This window comes from Stigmatopora argus, chromosome 9 (assembly GCF_051989625.1).
Source record: "Stigmatopora argus isolate UIUO_Sarg chromosome 9, RoL_Sarg_1.0, whole genome shotgun sequence".
Classification (NCBI taxonomy): domain Eukaryota; kingdom Metazoa; phylum Chordata; class Actinopteri; order Syngnathiformes; family Syngnathidae; genus Stigmatopora; species Stigmatopora argus.
In genome coordinates, this window is record NC_135395.1 from 311,700 (window position 1) to 335,738 (window position 24,039).

A 24,039-nucleotide genomic window follows, 5' to 3' on the forward strand; every position below is an offset into this window, starting at 1 on the left:
CCTGTTATGAAAGCAGTAGACAACATCCTGTTCCACCAATATTGCCTTTGCTAACTTTACCTGCTTTGAACCTTACAGGGCAGGGTCTGAAACTGGGGCCGGTAAATGGGACATGGTGTACCCATGTTCCAAGACAAAATGCGCCATTGAACGCCTGTTAAAAAAAAGAAAGAAAAAAAAAACAGGAATGTGTGCTTTGGTTTCACTGCTCTTGCCAGTATCTGTTTTTACATCTACAGTCGAGGAGATACAATTGGCGGCTCAGAATTTCGGTGCGGCAGCTGGCCTCTCTCATAATTGTACTTGTATTTTTGTATAGTAGCCACGAAAACATGTAGTATGGTAGTAATAATAGGGGTTATCCTACTTCGCCGTTTTTCGATTATCGCGGTCATTTCTGGTCCACATTATCCGTGATATTCCAGTCATTACTGTAGTAAGGGTGATCCTCCTTCACGTTTTTTAGATTATCGTGGCCATGTCCGGTCTACATTTCCCGCGAAGTCCGAGGGATTACTGTACTCTGTTTTTAGACATGCAACATCAGAGACACGTCACACATTGTTCCATCCATCCAATCGCTGTTTGAACGGCAGCTACAGACTCAAATGGTCGGGTGTTAATGGAACCAAACAATTGTCTTGCCCTCCTCGCATGCTTCCGCCCTTAGTGGTCTCTGCTTGTATGGCCTGGCCTGCTACTAGTCATCAGCGCACAGGAAGTCAATGTTTGGTGGAGGAAAATAGAGAGCCAGAGCGAGGCGCGCACCTTCGCTGGAAAAAAGTCTACCGGCACAGTCAAAACTCTCTACCCCGGTCCGGTCCCTATGGCCAATTTAGGCCTGTTAGACTCAAGCAAATCTAAAGCATTAGTTCTATTAATTATGGTGGAAAGGGCTTATTTTGTGAGGCAATAATATTGCATAGTGTGGATTCCACTAAATTTGGTCAATTTCCCAATATTTGGTCAGTTCCAGTATATTTCATATGCCACTATGATCTGCCACTACCCCGCCCGAGTTGTGTACCCAACCAAGTTGTGTGGTCGCATAAGATTAAGACCTGCTTTCAGGCCTTGTATGTGAATTTTAATGTCATTTTTGCAATGCTTTTTCTTCTATGTTGTAACACTGAACTCCTTTGAATATACCACACTGTACTTCTTTCCTCATATTTTCTACTCCGTTTCTAGTTGCTGTTTGTGCGACACCAGTTCAAAATTGCTTTCTTCAGTGAGTTGAAGCAAGACTCCCAAAATGCATTAAAGTAAGTAATTATTGAGTATCTGATTCCATTGTGAGTAACTGTATCTTTTCTTCCTTTGCCTGCAGGTACTACAGAACAGCCTATAGTCTTGTCCATGAGCTACGAGCCCATGAGTCAAATATGTTGGAGATCAAAACCTTGGCGGGATTCCTCAACTACAAAGTAAGAGCTCAAGGAGTTCTTCAAAACACTCATTAAAAGATATAATGTGAAAATGTTATTTTTTTAAATTTTTGGGGTTTCTGGTTAAGTTGTGTGAATCCTTTCATACAGATGTTGATTTTATGGTCACTTAGTTATTAGTATTCATGAACAGAATAGTTTATAGTTGTAATGGTTCAAATTAGTCATTGAGCATTTTTGTGGGTCCAAGTTGAATGGGAAGCCAATGAAGCCTATATAGTAAGTAGGCCTAGGCGAATAATATTTTTTGATAAAATTTGATATCTTTAAAGTGACACCAGACAGAGACAGACGCAGACAGACGCAGACAGACGCAGACAGACGCAGACAGACGCAGACAGACGCAGACAGACGCAGACAGACGCAGACAGACGCAGACAGACGCAGACAGACGCAGACAGACGCAGACAGACGCAGACAGACGCAGACAGACGCAGACAGACGCAGACAGACGCAGACAGACGCAGACAGACGCAGACAGACGCAGACAGACGCAGACAGACGCAGACAGACGCAGACAGACGCAGACAGACGCAGACAGACGCAGACAGACGCAGACAGACGCAGACAGACGCAGACAGACGCAGACAGACGCAGACAGACGCAGACAGACGCAGACAGACGCAGACAGACGCAGACAGACGCAGACAGACGCAGACAGACGCAGACAGACGCAGACAGACGCAGACAGACGCAGACAGACGCAGACAGACGCAGACAGACGCAGACAGACGCAGGCACACGCAGGCACACGCAGGCACACGCAGGCACACGCAGGCACACGCAGGCACACGCAGGCACACGCAGGCACACGCAGGCACACGCAGGCACACGCAGGCACACGCAGGCACACGCAGGCACACGCAGGCACACGCAGGCACACGCAGGCACACGCAGGCACACGCAGGCACACGCAGGCACACGCAGGCACACGCAGGCACACGCAGGCACACGCAGGCACACGCAGGCACACGCAGGCACACGCAGGCACACGCAGGCACACGCAGGCACACGCAGGCACACGCAGGCACACGCAGGCACACGCAGGCACACGCAGGCACACGCAAGACACACGCAAGACACACGCAGGCACACGCAGGCACACGCAGGCACACGCAGACACACGCAGACACACGCAGACACACGCAGACACACGCAGACACAGACAGACACACGCAGACAGACAGACAGACACATGCAGACAGACAGACACACGCAGACAGACAGACAGACACACGCAGACAGACAGACAGACACACGCAGACAGACAGACAGACACACGCAGACAGACAGACAGACACACGCAGACAGACAGACACACGCAGACAGACAGACAGTCACAGACAGACAGACAGTCACAGACAGACAGACAGACAGTCACAGACAGACAGACAGACAGTCACAGACAGACAGACAGACAGTCACAGACAGACAGACAGACAGTCACAGACAGACAGACAGACAGTCACAGACAGACAGACAGTCACAGACAGACAGACAGACAGACAGTCACAGACAGACAGACAGTCACAGACAGACAGTCACAGACAGACAGACAGACAGTCACAGACAGACAGTCACAGACAGACAGACAGACAGTCACAGACAGACAGTCACAGACAGACAGACAGACAGTCACAGACAGACAGACAGGCAGTCACAGACAGACAGACAGTCACAGACAGACAGACAGACAGGCAGTCACAGACAGACAGGCAGTCACAGACAGACAGACAGTCACAGACAGACAGACAGTCACAGACAGACAGACAGTCACAGACAGACAGTCACAGACAGACAGACAGACAGTCACAGACAGACAGTCACAGACAGACAGACAGACAGTCACAGACAGACAGACAGATAGTCACAGACAGACAGACAGACAGACAGTCACAGACAGACAGACAGACAGACAGACAGACAGACAGTCACAGACAGACAGACAAAATTTTACTCGTATCTCAAATTGCTCGTATGTCGAGGCACTTGTATGTCGAGGTACCACTGTACTCCTGATTATTCCTATAATCAAATAATTTTCATGTTGAACGAACATCATTGATTCCTTCAGTTGTTAGGTGTTTTCTGAAAGTAATTTAGCAACAGTAGATCAACTATGTAAGTAAAGTGGTGCCTCGACATACGAGTCGCCCGACATACGAGCAATTCGAGATACGAGTAAAATTTCGGGCAGATATTTATCTTGAGATACAAAACAATTTTTTTACATACGAGCAGACAGCGGACGCGAGATGCTGCTCATAAGAATATCATGGGCTCTGTCCCCGCAATTCCCTCATGTAATGTCGCTGGTCCCAACTCCCTCTTTGTAATGTCTCTCCGAGCACTGGGCGGAGTCATTGCGTTAGTCATTGCGAGGCGATCGCTAATACGAAAGTTATATATGCTACTTCTCATTGGCAAGTGGTCGTGCGTTATCCTATTGTGAGGACATTTGTGTGCATCATTTTGGGAATATTTTGAAGGCAATCCAAACTCGAACAACTCTCGATATTGACTGAAAGTCAGTGTGGAGGCAGGGCAAAAAGAGCCAACCCGGGAGAAGAAAGGTATCAAAATGTCAAACAAAATTAGAATTAAGTATAGTGTCAGGTTCGATTAAACTTATTTTTGAATGTGTCTGCATCATAAACCAAGGTCATTTAAAAAAATTATGTTATGAAACGAGTGTGTTGCCGTGTTAAAAGCCCCCCTTCTCTGTCCGTCTCTCTCCCCCCCTTCGAAATCTGTATAATTTTAGTACTATTAAACACATTTTAGTAATATTAAACCACTAGTTATGTGTTACTTTGTTAATATATGGCGAATTAGAACAAATAAAACATTTTTTCCAATCCAATATCCTGTTTTTGGTGTTTTTGCAGAGGGTTGAAACACATTCATTTGTTTTTAGTTGATTTCAATCGGAAACTTTCATTTGAGTTAAGAGAAAATCGACATACGAGCTCAGTCCCGGAATGAATTAAGCTCGTATCTCGAGGTTCCACTGTATATGTGAAGTAGAAATACTGGTTAAAGGCTTATGTCACAGGTAAACATAGGTAAGGTATGCAAATAATTATTAGTGTTTCTTCATTTTTAGGTTTGTCGACTTTGTTTCCAACACAATACTCCTCTTGATGCTATTTCCCAGTTCAGAAAGCACATTGATCTTTGTAAGAAGAAGATTGGAAATGCTGAACTCGGTTTTGAGCATGCTGCATGGATGGCAAAACAGTGAGTTATACAGAAACACACAAACATATTGCACCATAAGAATTTGAAGGAAATTAACTTCTCCATTCGCCTATACCAAACTATCGTGTGGCTCACAACAGATTGCTGGGTCCGTGTGCGGTCGATTGGTCGCCGGTCTTTTGGTCGCCGGTCTTTTGGTCGCCGGTCTTTTGGTCGCCGGTCTTTTGGTCGCCGGTCTTTTGGTCGCCGGTCTTTTGGTCGCCGGTCTTTTGGTCGCCGTCTTTTGGTCGCCCCGACCGCGACAACGGGCGACCAAAAGACCGACGACCAAAAGACCGGCGACAAAACAAGGTAAAACAACACGGTCTACGCATCAATAAAAGCCAACAATGGCCATGAGCAGTTTCACTGAGCCGACGTGTGAGTGTATAAGAGTTTGTATGTACATGCGTTTCCCTTTAAGAAGCTACGTCAGTCAGGGTCTTAACAAGTTCTCCAACAAAAAACAATAAAAGTCCAGGAAATTTGGAGCTTTTCTTTAGCCTAATAATTACTAGGGCATTAAGTATGACTAAATAGTAATTCGCAGTTTGTATTTAGGGAATTTGAGCAACGATTTAAATGGTAATTATCACTTACCTTCGACCAAAAGATCGGCGACCAAATGACCGGCGACCAAATGACCGGCGGCCAAAAGACTGGCGACCAATCGACCGTGTACCGCTGGGTCTATGAAGATAATGCACTGCTAGATAGAGCATACTATTCTTGGAACCCTGGTTTTTAAATCACTTTTTAACTCCTTATTCCTCAAGGTAGCATGCATGTTCATTCCCCAAAAAAGCCACTTGTTCTAAGCCAGGGGAGCCCATTACCGATAGATTGCCAAGGAATTAGTGGTACATCGCTAAGGTACTATTGGTAGATTGCATGACAATAACATTTTGAGCCATCCCCTCTCAGTTTTCTTAGCTAGGTTCTTATGAATTTGGCATGTCCGCATTAAGCTTTAGCATGAATCGAAAGTCGATTTTCAACCCCTCCCCTACCGCTCCCATACATGTTGATAGCGTCTAATGCAGTGGTTTTTAACCTTGTAGAAGCTACCAAACCCCACCGGTTTCAAATGTGCATTCCCCGTACCCCACCGGTTTAATATGCGCATTCACCGAACCCTACTTTAGTGTAAAACAAGCAGCTGCTTGTTTAGCACCAAAAGACAATTGTTGCGCTATTAAAAAAAATCTATTTTGAAAAATGGGTGTTTAACAAATAAAAGATTGAGTTTACACACTTAGAGAAGGGGAAGAAATTCAATCACTCATCTATTAGGATCCGACAACCGTTTCTGGCCACCATAAAATGTCAACTCTCTACGTTGCACGGTTTGGACAAACGTAGCAAGAGAATCTTAGCATACACACACACACACACACACTTACGCACCCATAAATCACGCTTTATAAGGATTATAAATGAAATATGATTTTTTCAAATTCAAGATATATAAATTCCTTGCGGCACTGATTGGCCAAGCAATGTCCCGTGATCATCTGCAGCCAGAGATGGTCAAGCGGGGCATGTTATCATGATGAGTCAATGTTTCTTGACCTCCGTGGCAGAGACTCCACCGAACCCCTGAGACTGACTCACCGAACCCCTAGGGTTCAATCAAACCCTGGTTAAGAACCACTGGTCTAATGTGAGGTATATCAATACATAATTGCTGAGCTTTGTCAGTGGCCTATAAAAAATGTAGATTGTGGAAGGTTAACTCCTTGAAAAGTAGACCTTGGAGCATAAAAGTTTGAACACCCCTTTTCTCAGTCAAAGGATTTATTAACTTGACAAAGGAGTCACAAAGAATGGGCTGCGGGAGTCCATTAACATCTCAGCCTTAGCAGAGATGTAATAGAATCACCAAGACGCCCAGTCTTGTAAGCATTATTAAACAGGCTGAAAACAAAGCAAAGAGTTGTCTTTCACTGATTGGTCAGCAGTCCATTCTCTTGTGTTCATCATCCATGAGGTGTGGGGGATTTATGTTTCTCCTATGTGCATTCTTCTCAGATGAAAAGGGAGCATCGTGCTTCCTCATTTGAGGTTTTCTGTTGATGGGTTCACCAATAGGCATTCCCAAATGCATGAAAAAAAAAGAGAAAATACAATCTTCTTGATTTCTTCTTGCAAGGAGAACAGAACTGGTCATGCCGAGTTCCTGCTATGTTCTGGCCTCACACACTTCTTTTCTTGGTTACTAACTTCAAGGACCCTAGTTACAATGGACGTCTAAACTCTCAAGGGATGGGTGGGAAACAGAAGTGAGACGTCAAATAGTCAAAACAAATGAAGGTTTTAAAGTCATGTGCAGCTCAAGGTGTTTTGAATCTTCTTTGTTTAGTCCACTCCAAGCAGTCCAAGGTCCAAGGTGTTATGGTGTTTAGTCTAATTAAGGTTCTAAGGAGCAAAGCATTTACTTCGTTGCAAGCAAATATATAATCATGTGAACCTAATAATCCTCTAATGAGAATGATCAACGTTTAATAGTAAAGCAAAGCATTCTTCATTGCAGGCAAATATATAATAATGTAAAACTAATAATCCTAACATCTGTAAACAGGGGGCTTTGGTCTTCATCTCCGTCTATTTTATAGCCCCTCCTATTAGCATTTGTGGTTTGGCCAAATAATTTTAATTTAATTGAATGCTTTTATTGTCTTTATTATATAATCTGATTTAAATCTTCACCACAAAGTGCGGAATTAACAACAACCAAACAGCCAAATAATCAATAAATAAGTAGAAAAGTACTCAACAAAATAAGTAGTCAACAACATAAATTAGTAGGGAAATGCACAAATAAGTTCTTGGGTACTGAGATGATGGTTGTTGATTTTAGGCAGGCTGGGATGGTGGCTTGTTCTACTGACAGGTTGAACATGTCTGTGAAGAATGGTGGTAGTTGGTCAGCACAGGCCTTAAGTACTTTGCCTGGTATTCCATCTGGTCATGTGGCCTTCCTGGGGTTGACTGCACGGAGCACACATCTCATATCCACTACCTCCACTGAGAGTGTGGTGAAGCCTTTTCCAGAGGTTGGTGTGTGATGTATTGGAGGTTGAGGTGGTGTGACTGGGTAATGGGCTTGGGACTAAGAGCGGGAAAAAAAGTTGTTTAGCTTCTCTGCCACTGGAGCAGGAGTCAGCTTTTAAGTTTTTTATACCTGCTCAAGAAAAACAGACTCACCTCTTCCCACTGGACACGATTAAATGCTTCCATCCTAAACATGAATACTTGGTTTTAGATATTATTTCCACCCACTATTCATAGATATCTGGCTAACATTACCCCCCAAAAATGGAAGCGAGTGAGATGAAAATTGCAGAATGTCGTCAGTCCATGGATGCAGAGCTGCAAAGTGACACAGTTTTTGTGTTCTCAGATTTCAATCTTTTGGCGAGCTATTTGACGATGCAATAAAATCAGGTCTACCAGCTATACAGACACAGAACCCAGGTTTCTACTTCCAGCAGGCTGCTTATTACAACCAGGAAAGAAAGCGGCTTGCACATCAGCTTTGTCAGGTAAATTTGTACTAGTAGCGAACCAAAAAATCTCATGTAATATGTATGTGTACGTCTCATCTCATCTCATTTTCTTTAGCCTCATTAAGGTCACGGGGGGTGCTGGAGCCTATCCCAGCTGACTCCGGGCCAGAGGCAGGGGGCACCCTGAATCGGTGCCCAGCCGATCGCAGGGCACAAGGAGACGGACAACCATGCACACTCACACCCATACCGTACATACGTATGTATGTACTTATATACGTAAAATTGCCCCTAGGTATGGGTGTACGTATGCATGTATGTACGTATGAAATGTATGTGTATGTGTGTGGCAAATTGGAACAAATAAAAATGTTTTTCCAATCCAATATCCTGTTTTGGGTGTTTTTTCAGAGAGTTGGAATGAATTAATTTGTTTTTAGTTCATTTCTATGGGAAACGTTCGTTTGAGTTACGAGGTACTTGGACGTTTTGTCGAAAGACACGCGTCTGCCGAACGTCTGCCGAATGTCTTTCGAGGAAACGTCCGAGTACCTCGTAACTCATACGAACGTTTCCAATATAAATGAACTAAAAACAAATTAATTCGTTCCAACCCTCTGAAAAAATACCCAAAACAGGATATATGATTGGAAAAACATTTTTATTTGTTCCAATTTGCCATCTATTAACAATGTAACAAATAACTAGTTGTTTAATATTACTAAAATGTGTTTAATAGTACTAAAATTATACAGATTTCGCAGGGGGGAGAGAGACGGACAGAGAGGGGAGGGCTTTTTGCACGGCAACGCGCTCGTAACATAACATAAACAAATTTAAATGAACTTGGATTACGACGCAGACAATCAAAAATAAATTTAATCTAACCTTACACTAAATTTAATTCTAATTTTGATTTAAATTTTGATACCTTTCTTCTCCCGGCTTGGCTTTATTTGCCCCGCCTCCACCCTGACTGCACGGCAACGCGCTCAAAACATAACATAAACAAATTTAAATGAACTTGGATAACGATGCAGACACACTCAAAAATGAATTTAATCTAACCTTACACTAAATTTAATTCTAATTTTGATTTAAAGTTGGATATCTTTCCTCTCCCGGCCGGGTTGGCTCTATTTGCCCCGCCTCCACCCTGACTTTCACATGCAACCTATCGATTGTTTGTTTTTGTATTCCCTTCAAAATATTCCCAAAACAATGCACACAAATGTCCTCACAATAGGATAACCCACGACCACTTGCCAAAGAGAAGTAGTATATACGCCATTCGCACTGACTAACGGGGAAAAAATGCAACGCTCCGCCCAGTGCTCGCAGACATTACACGAGGGATTTGCAACCAGAGACATTACACGAGGGAGTTGCGGGGAAAGAGACAGTGCCCATGATGTTCTTATGAGCAGCCTTTCGCGTCCGCTGTCTGCTCGTATATCAAAATTTGTCTCGTATCTCAAGATAAATATTTGCTCAAAATTTTACTCGTATCTGAAATTGCTCGTATGTCGGGACACTCGTATGTCGAGGTACCAATGTATCCTGTTTTTCAGAGGGTAGGAATGAATTAATTTGTTTTTAGTTCATTTCTAAAAAAAAACGCTCGTTTGAGTTACGAGAAAATCGACATACTAGCTCACTCCCGGAACGCACTAAGCCCATATCTCGATGTACCACTGTATGTACATATATACGTATATGTATATATGTACAGTGGTACCTCGACATACGAGTGGCCCGACATACGATAAATTCGAGATACGAGTAAAATTTTGGCCAAATATTTATCTTGCGATACGAGACAAATTTTGATATACGAGCAGACAGCGGACGCGAGATGCTGCTCATAAGAACATCATGGGCACTGTCTCTCTCCCCGCAACTCCCTCGTGTCTCTGGTCGCAACTCCCTGTTTGTAATGTCTCTGCGAGCACTGGGCGGAGCGTTATTTTTTTTCCCGTTAATCATTGCGAATGGCGAGGCGATCGTTAATACGAGAGTTATATATATACTACTCGTTGGCAAGTGGTCGTGCGTTATCCTATTGTGAGGACATTTGTGTGCATAATTTTCTGAATATTTTGAAGGGAATACAAAAGCAAACTACCATCGATAGGTTGCATCTGAAACTCAGGGTGGAGGCGGGGCAAACAGAGCCAACCCGGCCGGGAGAAGAAAGGTATAAAAATATAAAAATAAATTAGAATTAACTTTAGTGTAAGGTTATATTAAATTTATTTTTGAGTGTCTGCATCGTAATCCAAGTTCATTTAAATGTGTTTATGTTATCTTACCAGCGTTGCCGTGCAAAAAGTCTCCCCGCCTCTCTGTCCCTCTCTCTCTACCCTCCGCGAAATCCGTCTAATTTTAGTTCTATTAAACACATTTTAGTATACTATTAAACCACTAGTTATTTGATACTTTGTTAATAGATGGCGAATTAGAACAAATAAAGCATTTTTTCCAATCCAATATCATGTTTTTGGTGTTTTTTCACAGGGTTGGAACGAATGTTTTTAGTTCATTTCAATGCAAAACGTTCGTTTTTAGTTTACGAGAAAATCGACATATATATATATATATATAAAAATGTATATGTATGTATGTATGTACAGACGCTCCCCTACTTACGAACATTCAACTTACGAACAACGGTACATACGAACATGTCTGCAAATTGCGTTTAAGTCCAAAAATGTTCGCAAGTCCAATTTTGTATTTCGCCCCTTTTTTGGAGTAGTACTTCTTTCCGCCGCTAATACCGACGCCTGGCGCTGTGAGAGCTCAGCTCACCCAGCATCTACCTTCTTCTTCGTTGCAATGCGGAAGTGCGTGAATGTATCTCCAGTGTGCAAAGAACCGTTTTCATTTGTATCATTAAATATCTCATGCATCCAATATTGAATATGGTTGGTAAAAAGCTAAAGGCTTCTATTGAGGGAGTTGCAAGGAAGAGGCAAGCCATTTCATTTGAAACGAGTGGCAATAATAACGAAGCTTGATGCGCGTGAGAGTGGTGAGCGTTGCACATTCAGTACCATTTATAAACAGAAAGATCGAGCAGCAGGACCCAAATATTGAACGTTGCACAAAGTTTGCAAATCAATTGAATGATGCCATACAGTGCTACCTCATCATTTATGATGAAAAAAAGAAGAAAACTGTGCAATCGTCATTAGGTCGCTTCTTTTGGCCAGTTTCTAATACATAAATCTCTCTCTACAGTACTGTACATATTCTCTCCATTTTATTAAATGTTTTTTTTCAGTACAAACCAATGCGTGTTACTTATACAAGCCTTAAACATACAAATGCACTTGTATAAACCTTCAATATACTTATATTGGCCTTAAACATAAATTATAATACAAAATATAGCACTGAATCAACTTACAAACAAATTCAACTTATGAACAATCGCTCGGAACCAATTGCGTTCGTAAGTAGGGGAGCGTCTGTATATGTATGTATGTGTGTGTATGTATATATGTATGTATGTATGTATGTATACATACATACATGCATGCATGCATACATACATACATGCATGCATACATGCATACATACATACATACATACACATATATATATATATATATATATATATATATGTATATTTATGTATGTATACAATAGTACCTCGATAAATGAGCAATTTGGGATACGAGTCAAATTGAGCAAATATTTAGCTTGAGATACGAGTAAAATTTTGAGCAAATATTTAGCTTGAGATACGAGTAACATTTTGAGCAAATATTTAGCTTGAGATACGAAACAAATTTTGATATATGAGCATACAGCGGATGCGAGAGGCTGCTTATAAGAAAATGATGGGCACTGTATCTCTGGTCGAAACTCCCTCGTGTAATGTCTCTACGAGCCCTGGGTGGAGCGTTGCATTTTTTTTTTAGTCACTGCGAATGGCGGGAGGAGTATACAGTTGTGGTCAAAAGTTTACTTACACTTGTGAAGAACATAATGTCATGGTTCTCTTGAGTTTCCAGTTATTTCTACAACTCTGATTTTTCTCTAGAGTGATTGGAACAGATACTTCTTTGTCACAAAAAACATTCATGAAGTTTGGTTCTTTTATGACTATTATTGGTTAACAGAAAAAGTGATCAAATCTGCTGGGTCAAAAATATACACAGCAACACGAATTAGCAATTTTGGTGACTTAGAAAGTTGTGTCAGTGAAGTGAGCTTCTTAGCATGGCCTCTTAACTTCTTGTGAGTGATTATGAGTGATTACAGCTGGTGACGTCTCAGAGGCCATTTAAATAGGGCTCATTGGATCCAAACGCTCCAATGGGAAAGTCAAATGAGCTCAGCATGGATCTGAAAAAGCGAATCCCTGACTTGAACAAGTCAGGAAAGTCACTTGGAGCCATTTCAAAGCAGCTGCAGGTCCCAAGAGCAACGGTGCAAACAATTGTTTGTAAGTATAAAGTGCATGGCACTGTTTTGTCACTGCGACGATCAGGAAGAAAACGCAAGCTATCACCTTCTGCTGAGAGAAAATTGGGCACTGTTTTGTCACTGCCACGATCAGGAAGAAAACGCAAGCTATCACCTGCTGCTGAGAGAAAATTGGTCAAGAGGGTGAAGATTCAACCGGGAATCACCAAAAAGCAGATCTGCCAAGAATTACAAGCTGCTGGAACACAGGTGTCAGTGTCCACAGTCAAGCGTGTTTTGCGTCTCCATGGACTGAGAGGCTGCCGTGCAAGAAGGAAGCCCTTGCTCCAAAAGCGGCACCTTACGGCTCAACTGAAGTTTGCTGCTACATGGACAAAGATAAGACCTTTTGGAGGAAATTTCTTTGGTCAGACGGAACAAAAATCGAGCTCTTTGGCCACAATGCCCAGCAATATGTTTGGAGGAGAAAAGGTGAGGCCTTTAACCCCAAGTACACCATGCCTACCGTCAAGCACGGTGGTGGTAGTATTATGCTGTGGGGCTGTTTTGCTACCAATGGAACTCGTGCTTTACAGAGAGTAAATGGGATAATGAAGAAGGAGGATTACCTTTAAATTCTTCAAGATAACCTAAAGTCATCAGCCCGAAGATTGGCTCTTGGGCGCAGTTGGGTGTCCCAACAGGACAATCACCCCAAACACACATCAAAAGTGTTAAAGGAATGGCTAAATCAGGCTAGAATTAAGGTTTTCGAATGGCCTTCCCAAAGTCCAGACTTAAACCCCATTGAGAACTTGTGGACAATGCTGAAGAAACAAGTCCATGTCAGAAAGCCATCAAATTTAACTGAACTGCACCAATTCTGTCAAGAGGAGTGGTCAAAGATTCAACCAGAAGCTTGCCAGAAGCTTGTGGATGGCTACCAAACGTGCCTAATTGAAGTGAAAATGGCCAAGGGACATGTTACCAAATATTAGTGCTGCTGTATGTATATTTTTGACCCAGCAGATTTGATCACATTTTTCCTTTCACCCATAATAAAGTAAAAAAAGAACCAAACTTCATGAATGTTTTTTGTGACAAATAAGTATCTGTTCCAATCACTCTATCAGTGAAAAATCAGAGTTGTAGAAATAACTGGAAACTCAAGAGAGCTATGACATTATGTTCTTCACAAGTGTATGTAAACCTTTGACCACAGAGATCGTATGACGAGCTTCTCGTTACTCGAGCGGACGTTTCCCATTGAAATGAATGGAAAACAAATTAATTCGTTCCAACCCTCTGAAAAAACACCAAAAACAGGATATTGTTTTTTTTTTCACGACAACGCACTCGTAAACAGAACAAACAAATTTAAATTAACTTGGATTAATATATACAGACACACTCAAACATACGTTTAATGTAACTTCACACAAAACTGAATTCTAATTTTGTTTTCATCTTTTTTTTTTACCCCCGTTCTCTGGGTTAGTTGTTTGGCACGCGTCCACCCTCACGTTCGCTATCGATGGACTGTTTGCTGTTTTACTACGGATTCCCTTCAAAATATTCCGAAAATGATGCACACAAATGTCCTCACAATCGGATAACGCACGACCACTTGCCAACGAGAAGCAGTCTTCTATCAGCGATCGCTTCGCTGCTCATGGGAGCATCGGGGGCACTGGCTCGCGGCTCCCTTTTCTGGTCGCAACTGCTTTGAACGGCGCCTATGAGAAAGTTGCGACCGGGGATGCTGTTGCGGGAAGTTGCGAGCCAATGCCCCTGATGTTCTTATGAGCAGCGAACGAGAAGTAATATAATACGCCTCATATTAGATAATAATAACAGGAAATGCAACAGCTGAGCTTACCCACATATTGATTGTGGGTAATGATGTTTTATTCTGAGAAAGAGTGCCATTGCCTATCGGTGTTGTGTGCATGAGTATACTTCATTACCCAGAAAGCCCTCTTTTTTCCCGCGCATGCGCGTTGTGCGTTTCCTGGTCGCAACTCGTCTGACGAAATCGTTCGGTGCTCGTAGATATTATTATACACGAAAGAGATGCAAAAAAGACAGTGCCATGGCCACCTGGCTTGGTCGCATCACAAAATTTTGATCATATCTCGGGCGAATTATTCGATCAAAATTTCCGTCGTAAGACGAGAATATTGTATGACGAGCGGTCGTATGACGAGGTGTGACTGTATACTACTTCTCGTTGGCAAGTGGTCGTGCGGTATCCTATTGTGAGGACATTTGCGTGCATCATTTCGGGAATATTTTGAAGGCAAGACAAAAGCAAACAACCCTCGATAGGTTGCATCTGAAAGTCAGGGTGGAGGCGGGGCAAATAGAGCCAACCCGGGAGAAGAAAGGTATAAAACTTAATTTACTAAATTATAATTAAGTTTAGTGCAAGGTAAGATTACTTTTATTTTTTAGTGTCTCTGCATCGTAATCCAAGTTCATTTAAATTTGTTTATGTTACGAGCGCGTTGCTGTGCAAAAAGCCCCCCCCCCCTCTCCCCCTTATCTCTCTGTCTCTCTCTCTTTCCCCTCCGCGAAGTCTGTTTAATTTTAGTACTATTAAAGACATTTTAGTACTATTAAACCACTAGTTATTTGTTACTTTGTTAATAGATGGCGAATTAGAACAAATAAAAATGTTTTTCCAATCCAATATCCTGTTTTTGGTCTTAGAAGACTTAAATTGCTACTTGTATTTTTAAATTGCGAAAAATGTCTTTCCATTATTGAATGTCTCTTTTATATTGTTAGTTTAATCAATGTACATTCTTAATATTTCGGTCAAAATTTAATTATATGTTCGATTATGCTTTTAGGCTGAAGCAACACATCTATCGTTTGACCCACTGGAGTTGGTGAGTGGGGCACTGGACTACTATGGCCAAAGACCATGGAGACAAGGCTACCAGAGTAGGCGAAATATATATTTTACATTGTGCGGCAGGTTTCATTACTTTGACTTGGAACTTGCTTCAAATAATAAGAGTAATTACCACCTGTTTAATGAACACCTTTTAGTTTTTCAACAACCAACTATTATTAGCACCTAATATTTTCAATAGCTCAAGAGAGCATTAAGCTAACATTTCAGGTCAGGCATACTCATCGATAATACTTGCAAATGCTCAAAGCTTGAGTTTACACACTTGGAGAAGGTAAATAAATTCAATCACTCGTCTATTAGGATTCGACAGCAGTTTCTGGCCATCATAAAAATGTCAACTCTATGATGCACGCTTTGGATCCGACAGCCGTTTCTGGCCACCATAATGTCAACTCTCTACGATGCAGGGTTTGGACAAAAGTAGTGTGAGAATAATAACATAAAACATCCACCCATCCATAAATCACGCTTTATCGATTCCTGCTTTTTTCCTGTCGTGACGGAAAGACTCGACGAGACACAATGGTGCTGGATGCGCTGACCAAAGATGCCTTTCCGCGTCATTCACAAACGTCATTCTGGGAATAATTTCTGCCAGCGAGTTTCCAGGTGCGCACGCACACACACACACACACACATCCATCCGTACATCACCCTTTATAAGGATTAGATAATAGATAAAGCGTGATTTGATAATCATGTGATGCGACGTATCCACCACGGCAGAATGCCAAATTACGAGTCTAAAATTATCACTAATTTGGGTCTTTTGCCGGGAAAATGCACCTTATGGAGAAGCACTACCAATTTTGTCATACGCAGCTGGGTATGATGACAATTAGGCTTTTGTCGACTCAATGATGATGACAAAGCCTATGTCCGATTATTATCGTTATTATTACTTATGGATGGGTGGATGTTTTTATAATTCGTACATCATGTAAAAAACACGATTCATACATAAACTGTGCTTTCAGCTTTAACCAAAAAAAGTTGAGTTTACACACTTAGAGAAGGTGAAGAAATGCAATCACTCGTCTATTAGGATCCGTTTCTGGCCATCATAAAAAAATTCAAATCTCTACGTAGCATGGTTTGGACAAAGATAGCGAGAGAATCTTAAAATACACCCACCCACAAATCATGCTTTATAAGGATTATAGATCACAATAGTCTTACTTGGGATTGACAGTTTCAATTCTGAATAGATTAAACTAATTTAAATGAAATGTTTGGTAACCACAAAACATGTCCCAAAACTCTAAATCAAATTGGACCATATTCATTTATTATAATTATTTATTTCTTTTTTAATACATTTTTAATCCCAGTGATTCTATAATCGTGTAATTCCAATTTTAGGTATTGATCCTCCTGACCAAGACAAAGAAAAGAGAGGGATTTTGACATTACAGCTTCATGAAAGGGATGTTCATCATTCTGTAAGTACATGACAAAAGAACTGCCGCTCATTTCACTTCACTTATAAAGTGGTTGTGTATGTTTTTTTTAAAATACTAATTGATCTGCTTGTACAGGAGCTGATAATAACACTTCTTAGCAATGCTGTTGCCCAGTTTAAAAAATACAAATGCCCACGGATGAAAAGTCATCTGAGTGAGTACCATTTGCCGTTGTTCTTCCACCAATAAGTAATACTATTTAAGTAAGCACATATCTGCATCATCATCTAAATCAGGGGTCCCCAAACTTTTTCCTGTGAGGGCCACATAACCTTTCCCTTCTCTGATGGGGGGCCGGTGTCAGTTTGTAACAGAAAAAGTGTGACGATCGTAGGGGAGCTCAAAAAATTTATTGTTTTCCAGAAAGCCACACAACCAAATAACCCTTTCCAGGTTCTTTACAGAAAAAAGTCAGGAAACAAATAATAACACTATTAATGAAATAAATAATAACTAAATAACCCTCTCTGAGTTCTTCACAGAAAAAAACAGGAAATAAATAACACTATTTATGAAATAAATAATAACTAAATAACTCTCTCTGGGTTCTTCATAGAAAAAAAAAGCCATGGAACATTAACTTTCTGTTGTGCCATGCACAATCTTCTCCCTTTGCTCTGAAGTTTATGCACGACACCACAACCGTCATTACAGAATCCCACGACAACATTTTGCAGCACAGTGCTTGCTGGTGAATTTGGCAGTGGACTCGTAGCGGGGCGATGAGACCCCTTTTTTCCAACTCCCGGTTCATGCGTCCCATTATTAGACCGCGAGTTTCAGCCACCATGCTAGGAGCCCCGTCAGTCGTGATGCTAGCTAGCTTTAACCAGTCCAGGTCCAACTTCTCCATGGTTTGGCACACTTTGTCAAAAATATCCTCTCCTGTTGTAGTCCATTTGAGACTTTGGAGGGCTGCCAGATCCTTGCAAATCTCAAAATTTGCGCTAACTCCACGAATAAAAATGAGCAGTTGCGCTGTGTCTTGCACGTCCGTGCTTTCATCCAGTGCTAATGAAAAAAAGTCAAATTCTTTCGTCTTCTGCTGCAGCTGGGCATATACATTACTCCCGATTTCTTCAACGCGTCTGGCGATTGTACTCGCCGACAGACTTACGGCATTAAATGCATCTTTCTTCTCGGGACACACTTCCTCCACGACAACATCCATACATTTCTTAAAAAACTCTCCGTCAGTGAAAGGCTTACCGTTGCTTGCTATCAGTTTAGCAACCCGAAAGCTGGCCCGAACGGATGCCTGGTTCAGCTGAGCTTGGCGTAGAAATGTAGTCTGCTGAGATAATATTCCAACTTTTAGCTTTGAGAGTTTGTCTGCTCGTATTTGGCCTTGCACGCTATCGTACTTGTCTTTGTGACGGGATTCATAGTGCCGGCGAAGATTGTATTCTTTGAATACTGCCACCGTCTCTTGACAGATGAGAAAAACAGCCTTTTCTTTGCATTTAACAAAAAAATAATCGTTTGTCCACTGCAGGTTAAATACCCTGCATTCTGAATCAATTTTTCTCTTAACTAACCTTTTCGCCATTATTCCGTTCTCAAACTGGTTCCGGTTGCACAGTTTTTATATGCTTGAATAGCATCGCAATAGTGATGGCCCCAGGGCTCCGCCCTCACCTGCGATCGTCCAGATGTCTCGCTAACACTCTGCTCACGCATGCAACGGTGGAATGCCCGCATGCATCAAAGGCAAACACTCTCCCCGCGCGTGTCACCAAAGGAGCAATGCGAAGGCCCGCTTCACTGGGATGATTTGTGGGCTCAGCAGGGGTGCAATGAACCAAACACAAGATTAAAACGTCCCAGTCTTCAAGGCCAAATAGGAAAATAAATCCGATAGCGTCTCTGGTATTGTTCAGAGGGCCGGTCCAAATGTGCCGGCGGGCTGAACCCCCCCCCAAAAAAAAAAAAAAGTTTGGTGACCTAATCTAAATCTTGATCTAAATCAATGGTCCCCGTTTATCAATCACAAGCAGGGGGGTCCGGCAAAGCCTGCTTGTTTAGAACCAAAAGACAGTTGTTGCACTATAAAATAATTCTCTTTTGAGAAATGGGTTAGATGAGAAAGGAAAATTTCAGTTACACGCATAGCACAATTAAAATGTATACAATTATGTACAGGTATACAGAAGTAGGAGTATGCCTTTTAGGAAAAAGTAAGGAAAACTGACGGTCAATTTCAAGAGAAAGCATGATGAATTTTACCAATTTAAGTTATTTTTGTTAAAACGTTGTAAACCAAATTGAAAATATGACAAAAATAAAAACTAACAAAATAGTGGTCCTATTCTGTAGTTCATGCAACTAACTTCAAGCGTAAATGACTAAGGGGAAGCACTGCAGTGTGCACTGAAGGAGATATGTGTTTTTCGAATCTGCAGAGTGTAATGCTTAAAACTACCACAAGAGAGCAGCATGTTAACATATTTCAGGTCAGGCATATTATATACTATACATAATATTGATAATCCTTGAAAATGCTCTATTGAATGCTTTTATTGTCATTATACAGGTATAATGAGATTTAAAACTTTCACCACGTAGTGCACAAATAACAACAACAAACAGACAAATAAATAATCAATAAATAAGTAGTCCACGTGAGGTCAGCAGAGCGAGAGCGCACCACTCGCTGAGTTTGGACGCAACAACAAACAAACTTATAATCAATATATAGTAATGATAAATAAATAAGTGGTCAACATAATAAATAAGCAGGATAAGTAGTAGTAATAAGACTCAATTAGGTCCTAGGAGCAGAACTCGAGTTGACTATGGTGACAGCTCGTGGGAAGAAATTGTCCTTGAGTCTTTTTGTCTTTGCTGTCATGGCTCTGTAGCGCCTTCCAGATGGCAGGAGGTTGAAGTGGTGGAAGCCGGAATGCGTATTGTCTTTTATGATGCTCTCTTCCTTTCTAAGGCTCCGTAGGTGCTGGACAGGATTGATAGGGGGCAGTTGACGAGCTTTTAGGCTGTGTTGATCACCCTCTGCAGGTTGGTGCTCAGTTGCTCCTTCCTGAGTACTCTCCAGATATGTAGCCTCTGTTGCGCCTTCTTGACGAGTGCTGTGGTGTTTGTTTCCAAGTGAAATCAGCAGAGATGTGGAATCCCAAGAATTTGAAAGTCTCTACTTGCTCCACACATTCACCATTAATAGACAGGGGCGACGAAGCAGCCTTGTTCCGTTGAAAGTCAAGGATGAGTTCTCTGGTTTTGGAGATGTTCAGCGCCAAGTTGTTGTGATCGCACCACTTGCTGAGTCAAGGACCTCATCTCTGTAGGCCGTCTCATTCTTTCCCCTGTGACCATCCCCTCCACCGTTGTATCATCCGGAAATTTTACAATGATGTTCTCAGGGTGTGTGGGTCTGCAGTTGTGTCTGTAGAGTATTGGACTCACCACTCACTCTTGGGGTGAGCCGGTGCTGAGTGTCTGGGCAGATGAGAGGTGGCGACCCAGCTTCACATGCTGGGGTCGGTTGACCAGAAAACCCTCAATCCAGGAGGATGTGGAATGTGGGAGCCCCCAGCTTGGCCAACTTGGGATAAGAATGTCCAGTCTTATAGTGTTAAAGGCTGTGCTGTAGCCGATGAAAAGCATTCTGACATAGCTCCGTCTTTTCTCAAGGTGGCTCAGTGCAGAGTGGAAGAGCGGTGGTTATTGCATCTTCCGTGGATCTGTTCGGCCGATAAGAAAACTGATGCGGGTCGTGGATGAGGGGAAGAGAGGCTTTGATGTGTTTCAGTACCAATTTTTCAAAGCACTTAGTAATGATTGGTGTGAGAGCTACTGGGCAGGAGTTGCCCAGATTGTAGATTGTTATCGCGTGACTTATTGGGTACTGGGATGATGGTGGCTGATTTCAGACAGGCTGGGACGGAGGCTTGTTTTAGTGAAAGGTGGAAAATGTCTGTAAAGACTTGTGCTATTTGGTCCGCGACGAGGCAAGGAAGCAGGTCGGTCTGGCAGGCGTCCGCGCCGGCCGGTGACGAGGCGTCGGGGTGGCCGATCCGGCGGGCGTCTGCGCCGGCCGGTGACCAGGCGTAGGAGAGGCCTACCCGGCGGGCGTCCGCGCCGGCATTTGAAGAGGAATGGGAATAGTCGGTCCGCCGGGCCTCCGCGCTGGTCCTTTAAGTGCTGGCCAAGCCCCCTGCCCTTAACAGACACCAGAATCTTAGAAAGGTCGTCGGGCACCTTACCCTGGCTGCTCGGGGGGGCGCCGACCCCCTCAGGCAGGAACTGGGCGGGCAGGAACTGGTCGGGCAGGAACTGGGCGGGCAGGAACTGGGCGGGCAGGAACTGGGCGGGCAGGAACTGGGCAGGCACGAACTTGGCAGGCAGGAATTTGGCAGGCAGGAACTAGGCGGGTCAGCCGACACTGGAAACCTGGTTTGTGGCTCCGGCACGGTTGCGATTGGCGGCCCAGCTGGCAAAGGGAGTATTTTGCGTGGCTTTGGCACGGGAATACGGGAAGCTTGGACGGGTGAGGTCGAGCGAGGAGCTTGGATGGGCGTAGTCGAGCAAGGCGTCTGGACGGGCGAGATCGAGCGAGGAGCTTGGTCGGGGGCTCGAGCGTTCGGGCCCTCCTTCGGCTTCTCCCTGTGGCTCGGCGCTCGCTGCCTCCTACGGGAGGACGGCACAGCACGCCGGCTGCCACGTGGTGGGTAGCCCATTGTAGATGGCCAGTCGACACGGGGAAAAACCTTGCTGCTGTGCCTCCCCACAAAGACCAGACGGGCAGTGTTCGAAGCTCCTACCTGAGCCTCCCCGCCGGCGCCACGTGGTGGTCCATTGTAGATGGACAGCCGACACTGCAAATCCTGGTTGGGGTAATCCAGGTCGGAGTAATTGGAGAAGGAGTCGGGGCCAACGTCCTCCGGGGGGGTGTATCGAAGTCCGAATCGGCTGAGGAAATCACAGTCCGAGTCCGAATCTCCAGCCCACGTATCAATTAGCTCCCGGTCATCCTCACAATCCGAAAAATCTGAGTCCCAACCGACAAAGATTCCTACGGGGCCGATGGCGGCTGGGGATTCTCGCTCCATTGAGGAAAAGAATCACTGGAGTTTGAATTCAGATAACTCTGGCGATGAACAGGGGGCGTCGGAACTTGGGTATGCTCACTTAGCTGTGCTAGCAGCCCAGTGCGACGGAGTGAGCGAAGGGTCGGTTTATAGGTGAAACTTGATCTGGGGCGTTCGACCAGGGCTGATGGAGGCTCAGAATTACCTCCTAGTCGGGATTCTTCCGCTGCCAGAACGTCTCTGAGGTGCCCACACCACGGCGTATTCATTATAAATTCCCTAGAAGATTTTGGGGAACTTCCCGCTGAATTCATGTGGTCAGTGGGATTTGAGCTGGGTGGCTGGCGTCGACGAGAGCGTCGGCGCGAGCGTCGCTGGCTTCCGGCTGGGTCCATTTGGTCGGATCGTTCTGTTATAATCTCGCCGAGACGTCGTGGCGCGATCGGGGGGGATTTGGACCCAGTAGCGAGGAAGCAGGAGGAGGAGAGACGAACTGAGCTCATGATAGTACTTTTAATGACTCAACACGCCTTACAAAATAACAAGGACTTGTACATCCCAGAACGAAACAAAACCGGAGAATAGTACCTTTGCAGCGATGTATGCTGTAACACGCAGGACGATCCGACAATCACTTCCGTGGTGCTTAAATACCCACATCAGGAAGTAATCAAGGATCACTCGCAGCTGCTCTAACCTAACGGCAAGCCAGGAGAAACAAACGAGCCGCTCCTGACAGATTCCATCTTTGGCGAAAGCTCGAACAACAGTGCTGGCCGACACTTGAGCCCAGTCATCCACAATCCTTTGTAACTTGCGAAATGCATTACTCCCAAGGCCTTGATTCTCCTCGCTGTTATATCGGCATTGGCAATTCATTCTGAATCATCACGTAACTTGTGCGACGCTCCCTGCCTGTACCACTATGTCGGCCATCCGGCACTCATCACTCCCGAGCTGTTAGCAAAGCTGTTAAATTGTGTTCGATCTATGGCTTCAGTCCATTTTCCAAGCGTTCACACCCGCATTCTGTTGTCATTCACGTCAGGCATTCCCTCTGTATAGCTCTAATATGCCGTTTCTTTGAGTATTGAGTGTTTTGAGGGTTAAAAGCGCTGCGAGCGCATGGAAGTCAAATGCCTAGCCACTCCCCTGGGATGTTTTGAATGGATTTACCGTAATGTTTGGAATGCGTGGGGAGGCTATTTTTAGGGTGAACGTCCGCTGGGTTGATCGCAATAAGTAGCGTGGCGGCAAGAAGTGCACAGACAAGGCGCACCGACCGATTGGGCGCATCGACCATTTGAGAGAAAATTTTAGACTTAAGTGCGCCCTATAGGTGTGAAAATACGGTAACTTGGCGTCCGGTGTGATGTAGACAGCAGTGATGATAACAACGGCTATCTCTGGGCAGAAAGAAGGGTAAGCACTGACATTAATTGTATGTCTGGGGAACAGTGTCTGACCAGAACAGTGCTATTGTCATTCACATAAATGCAAAACACACCACCTCTTTTTTTCCTGAGTCGCCTGAGTCCTGTCTGATATGAGTAGTGTGCGGCATACTAGCTGCAGCACAGTAGCGTCGGGTATTTGTGGGTGTAGCCACGTCTCTGTGATTTTTAGCATGGAGCATTCGCGAACGTAGCGATTAGCAGCGAGCTCTAATTCCAAATCGTCCGTTTTGTTCACAATGGATCTGACGTTTGAGAGATATATGCTTGGCAGCGGAGGTCTGAGTGAGTGTTTCTTGAGCTTACACATTAAGCCCTCGCGACAGCCGCGCTTCTGTTTTCTTTTCCGACGCCTTTTCTTTTGCCGACCAGTTCCGATAACAAACTATGGGGTCGCCTCTAGGGTCGTGATATCCTCCTGTATGTTATGTTCCTGGTGAAAGTCGCTAGAAACCTTATTTCCCTGCTGGTTACCGATGTTTAATAAGTCCAAACGGTTATAGCTAAATTTAAAGTCCGGTTTTGATGAACAATTTGCGAC

The 24,039-nt window shown here is 43.6% G+C and overlaps 1 protein-coding gene across 3 annotated transcripts in view; it reads left to right on the forward strand.

Moving 5' to 3' along the window:
* The window catches only part of trappc11 (trafficking protein particle complex subunit 11), a 148,691-nt gene that overhangs the window by 32,862 nt on the left and 91,790 nt on the right, over nt 1-24,039 (forward strand). For all 3 annotated transcript variants that reach the window (XM_077608649.1, XM_077608650.1, XM_077608651.1), the window contains exons 7-13: nt 1,192-1,265; nt 1,331-1,427; nt 4,555-4,688; nt 8,092-8,233; nt 15,469-15,562; nt 16,899-16,978; nt 17,075-17,153. In XM_077608649.1, the coding sequence (XP_077464775.1) occupies nt 1,192-1,265; nt 1,331-1,427; nt 4,555-4,688; nt 8,092-8,233; nt 15,469-15,562; nt 16,899-16,978; nt 17,075-17,153 (700 nt within the window). The remainder of the gene's footprint in view (nt 1-1,191; nt 1,266-1,330; nt 1,428-4,554; nt 4,689-8,091; nt 8,234-15,468; nt 15,563-16,898; nt 16,979-17,074; nt 17,154-24,039) is intronic.